Raw genomic sequence first — 6,000 nt, forward strand, 5'->3', positions numbered from 1 at the left:
CTTGTGATAGCAGCTGCAGAGTTTAAAATGTTTGAGAAATTGTCTCTTTAGGTATCATTTTGTATATGAAATAGCTGTTTCTGCTAATTAAATCACAACCCAACACAGTGGGCTATTCTCCTTGGGTGATAATACCTCATTATCTTGTCTGTCTTAGGTTGTTTACAAATAGCTTCTTCACCTTGATTTGCCTATTGTATACCCACCTATACTGAACATTTCTGGAATTAAGTTCTGGTTAAATAAAAATAATAATAAACCAGAAAGTTTAGATAAAATAATGCTCATGTGGGGGGCTGTTATGGAGAGGTAGTACAATTTTCATTTTTTTATTGTTCTGAAGTATTAGCCTTTGATTAAACAGTAATAAAGAAGATAAGGAAGACTTTGTGTAAATAGTTAGACAATATAATGAGGTATTCTCTCCCTACAAGAATATCCCACTGTGTTGGGTTGTGGTTTCACTCCAGTAGGTAAGATGGCTCTTTAAGAATACATTGGGTTAAAAATAGTGGGCGTTATTGGAAATATAGAGGAAGAGGGCTTGGTGCCTGAGGAACTAGCACAGAAAACCATTGGCTGATGAGGTTCATGATACAATAAATGAAATGGTATTATCTTATTGATCTCATGTTTATTTGTCTCTTCCTATAGGTGGCAGCACTTAAACTAACCAACAACAGCATCAAATATGTTGTCGTTACATTCTGCATTGTTCTCAGCATTCAGTTTCTGCTTCAGCGTCTATGCTAAAGTTTTCATTTTCTTAGTTCCAACCAAGATAATCCAGAAAAACAAACTGAACTAAAAGAAGAAAAAAAAACAACAACAAAAAAACCACTTTGACTCTTGCACCAAAAACAATAGAGGATTTGGATATGGTAAATATCTTTGGTCCATTATAACCACAAGACCTGGAGACTCACTGCTACACAGAACTACAGCCCAAGTCAAAACCATGAATTCCTTGTTGACTCATATCTGAAAGAGATGTGTTTACCTGCAAGTTGTCTCATAAAAATGAGTTTTTGCAACCTTTACCTACAGACATTAATAAACTTGCCTGCTATTTTGTGATGACAACCTTTAAGGAGATAGCTAAAAGGACTTATCACTATTTGACTTACTGAAGTACTCTTCCTTTTTGCAATTTTGCTTCCATTGTATTATTCTGTGGTACTTACTATAGACTCAGGGATCAATGAAAATCAGGACACCTCAAAATTATTTTATATTTCCGAAGAATTTGGGACTTTGTTGCTGAATTTGCCATATCAATAACTTGTTTAAAATATTCCCAAAGTTGTATTTAGGACAGCAGACTTTCATGATATTAAATAGTTTTGTAATACTTTTTATCAGTAGTATACTAGTTAAATGGTCATTATTAATATTTGTATCATCATTATTGATTCATTTCATCTCCAATTAAAAACCAGAATTGAAAAAAATGGGACAGAACAGAAACTAGCCAGAAGGGAGGGTAAAATATATATCCCTATATTCTCAAACAAAAGGCTTTAAAGGGATACTGAACCCAATTGTTTTTGTCTTTCATGATTGATGACAGAGCATGCAATTTTAAGCAACTTTATCATTTACTTCTATTATCAATTTTATTTGAAAAATCAGGAAGGTAAGCTTACAAGCCGATCCATTTTTTGTTGAGCACCCTGGGGAGTGCTTGCTTATTGGTGGCTACATTTAATCAGGTGCTGAACCAGAGACGGGCTGGCTCATAAGCTTATATTACTGCTTTTTCAAATAAAGATACAAAGAAAATTTGATAATAGGAGTAAATTAGAAAGGTGCTTAAAATTGCATGCTCTACCTGAATCATAAAAGAAAAAATGAGGGTTCAGTATCCCTTTGAGGTCATAGTTTTATATAGAAAAGCCAGCTTCAGCATAAAGCTATATAGGTTGGAGAAACCAGCCTCTGTGTAAGTTGGTCTACTTTACTGACAAACAAAAAAACAAGTATTTTTTTAAGGGACATGAAAGGAAAAAATTAACGTTTGTTTCAGCTAGGGCATGCAATTTTAAAACATTTTTAAATTCACTTCTGTTACCAAATTAAAGAAATAGAAAGGTCAATTAATGAAATGTGCATAGGTCCATTTCAATATGAAATAAAAGCATTTTTGCAATATATTTCCATTAGCAAAAATGCTTCTAAAAAGTTGTTAATGTTTTTTCTGAGGAATATGTACATATGCTGTGAGGGCCAGGGCACCAGTATTTAAACACCTCACCATCTCAGAGTCAGCAATGGCTTGTATGACACAAATGACATCTTCAGAAGTAATATACATCACCTCCAGCTCTCTGAGCATGCATTGTGTTTGAATACAGGTGCATAGGTCCTCAAAGGATATGTACGTATGCCCAGAAAAAAAACTAATCCTTTTTAAATATAATAGCATTTATGTTAATGGCAGTATATTGCAAACAAGCTTAAAATCTAAAATTAAAATGCACCCATGCACATTTAAATTTTGACCTTTCTATGCATTTAAAGGGACATTAAACCCCCAGTTTTTCTTTTATGATTCAAATAGAACATACAATTATAAACACCTTTCAAATGTACTTCTATTAAAGGGCCATAATACCCAAATGTTGAAACACTTGAAAGTGATGCAGCATAGCTGTAAAAAGTTGACTAGAAAATATTACCTGAACATCTCTATGTAAAAAAGAAAGATATTTTACCTCAAAAATTCCTCAGTAGCCACATCCCATTGTAAAGGACTTCTAAGCAGCAAATCAGTATGTCTGTCCCGGGACAGCGGAAGGAGCGAGCATTCGTGCACACTCATCTTATTTCCCTATTCAGTGTAAGGAAGTTTACAATAAAATCTCATGAGAGTTAAGTGCAATCTCATGAAATCACAGTAAAATAGTTCATGACCTCAGCACTGCTGATGCTGATTGGCTGCTGTTCATTTATTCATTTATTATTTTTTACCTACAGCTGGGCAGCAGCTGAGTATAACTTTTTACGCAGAACTTACTCTGCTGAGCTGAGGAAATTGTGAGGTAAAATATCTTCCTTTTTTACACAGAGATGCTCAGGTGATATTTTCCTGTCATCTTTTTACAGTTATACTGCATCAGTTTCAAGTGATTTAGCATATGAGTATTATGTCCCTTTAAAGGACCAGTCAGTACAGTAGATTTGCATAATTAATAAATGCAAGATAACAAGACAATGCAATAGCACTTAGTCTGAACGTCAAATGAATAGTAGTTTTTTTTCTGACAATTTTAAAAGTTATGTGTATTTCCACTCCCCCTCTACCATGTGACAGCCATCAGCCAATCACAAAAGCATACACGTACCATGTGACAGCCATCAGCCAATCACAAATGCATATACGCTTATTCTGTGAATTCTTACACATACTCAGTAAGAGCTGGTGACTCAAAAAGTTTAAATATAAAAAGACTGTGCACTTTTTTAATGGAAGTAAATTGGAAAGTTGTTTAAAATTGCATGCTCGATCTGAATAATTAAAGTTTAATTTTGACTTGAGTGTCCCTTTAAGTAATTTTATTTTTTATTTTTTTAAAAGCTCCTGAGGTAGGCTCAGGAGCTGGGAGTTAGCTGCTGGTTGGTGGCTGGCTGCATATATATGCCTGTTGTCATTGGCTTACTGATGTGTTCAGCTAACTCCCAGTAGTGCATTGCTGCTCCATCAATTAAGGATACCAAGAGAATAAAGCACAATTGATTATAGAAGTAAGTTGGAATGTTGCCTAAATTGTATGTTCTATTTGAACCATGAAAGAACAATTTTGGGTTTTATGTTCCTTTCTTTTCTTGATATCTCCTTTATATATTTTGTTGAAAAACATATGCACATACCACTGGGAGCTAGTTGGTGATTGGTGGCTGCACAAATGTATCTCTTGTCATTGACTCACCAGATTGTTCTGCTAGGTGCCAGTAGTGCATTGCTGCTCTAGATCTGACTTTAATCCATTTGCAGGGGTGACAGAAAGTTATATAAAAGCAACAATGCAATAATAAAATCATGGACCTTTAACAAACTGCAAGTGCTCAAGATATGTCAGGCACTTCGTTAAAGGGACCGTCAACACCAACATTGTTATTTTTTAAAAAGATAGACAATGCCTTTACTACCCATTCCCTAGCTTTGCACAACCTACATTGTTATATTAATATTAGCCACTACAGTCAGACTCTTATCACATGCTTTTTTATTTGCTAGTTCATGTGAGCCATATAGATAGATAGCATTGTGCTCATGCCCTTGGAGTTATTTAAGAGTCAGCACAACACAGCACTAATTGGCTAAAATGCAAGTCAATAGATAACTCAAAAGTCAGGGGGCTATCAGAAGAGACGTAGATACAAGGTAATCACAGAGTTAAAAGTATATTAATATAACTGGGAATGGGTAATAAAGGGATTATCTATCTTTTAAAACAATACAAATTCTGGTGTAGACTGTCCCTTTAAATAGAGATTTAAAAAAATAAATAAAAGAAGTTTAGGCTGCATGCCACATCTACAGCCTATTTTTATTTGTATACAGCTTGCCTAAGTGTAACATATCAATTAAATGACTGTTTATGAACCAACATCACTGACCATAACCTGAGGTGATTTTAAAATTCTACACCTTCTACCTGTTTTCCATGTTTTGTATGACATTTATTAAAGGGAAATAAAATAGTCTGTTTCATTGTAATGAAAAAGCCCTAAGGAGTGGTACATTGTAATGTGAATTATTCATCATTTTTTTTAAAGGATTTTACGTTTTATTTTTTTTTTTATTTTGTTTGAGCAGAGTATGTAAGGGGGGCTGTGGTCTCTACTGGAAGTCAAAGAACGGGCTTCCCCTTGTAAGCGGTTGCTTAGAGACACATTCACTGGCTTTCATTGTATTCCAGCAACAGGAAGTCAGTTTCATGCTCATTAGATGACATTTTGCTGCAAACATAATGTGACAGGATCCCTGAGGAGAACTTAAAGGGCCATAATACCCAAATGTTTAAACACTTGAAAGTGATGCAACATAGCTGTAAAAAGCTGACTAGAAAATATCACCTGAACATCTCTATGTAAAAAAGAAAGATATTTTACCTCAAAAGTTCCTCAGTAGCCACCTCCCATTGTAAAGGATTTCTAAGCAGCATTTTAGTGTGTTTGTCCCGGGACATCTGAAGGGATGAGCATTGTGAACTCTCATATTATTTCACCAATCAGGTAAAGGAAGCTTACTATGAAATCTCATGAGAGTTAAGTCAAATCTCATGAGATCACAGTAAGAGTTCATGACCTCAGCACTGCTGATGCTGATTGGCTGCTGTTCATTTCTTCATTTTTTTATTTTTTTTTACCTGCAGCTGGGAGCAGCTGAGTATAACTTTTTACACAGAACTAACTCTACTGAGCTGAGGAGATTGTGAGGTAAAATATCTTCCTTTTTTACATAGAGATGCTCAGGGGATATTTTCCTCTCAGCTTTTTACAGTTATACTGCATCAGTTTCAAGTGATTTAGCATATGAGTATTATGTCCCTTTAAAGGGCCACTAAAGTCAAAATTTAAGTTTCATTATAAAGATAGAGCATGCAATTTAAAAAGTTTTTATTGTTTTTTTATTGTGTATTTGTCAATTATTAAATTATACTGTATTTAGTGGTCCTTTAATAGATTAAACAACTTTCCAATTTACTTCCAATAACAAAATGTGCACAATCTTTTTTTATATTTACACTTTTTGAGTCATCCGCTCCTACTGAGCATGTGCAAGAATTTGCAGAATATACATATATGCATTTGTGATAGGCTAATTGCTGTCACATGATGTAGAAGGAGTGGAAATAGACAAACCTTTTAAATTTGTCAGAAAAAAAAAATCTACTACGGATCTGAAGTTCAGACATGGGGGGGCGATCATGTCCGCCGCACATTGATAAATTTAGACAGCATACGCTGCTGGCATTTATCATTGCATAAGCATTT

General features: G+C 34.5%; 1 protein-coding gene across 1 annotated transcript in view; it reads left to right on the top strand.

The window, feature by feature from the left end:
* BAK1 (BCL2 antagonist/killer 1) overlaps positions 1-4,727 on the top strand; it is a 173,010-nt gene extending 168,283 nt beyond the window's left edge. The window contains exon 6 of the mRNA XM_053706862.1: positions 655-4,727. Coding sequence (XP_053562837.1) covers positions 655-753 — 99 coding nt within the window. The 3' untranslated portion in view covers positions 754-4,727. The remainder of the gene's footprint in view (positions 1-654) is intronic.
* The last annotated feature ends 1,273 nt before the right edge of the window (positions 4,728-6,000 follow it).

This window comes from Bombina bombina, chromosome 3 (assembly GCF_027579735.1).
Source record: "Bombina bombina isolate aBomBom1 chromosome 3, aBomBom1.pri, whole genome shotgun sequence".
NCBI classification, from domain to species: domain Eukaryota; kingdom Metazoa; phylum Chordata; class Amphibia; order Anura; family Bombinatoridae; genus Bombina; species Bombina bombina.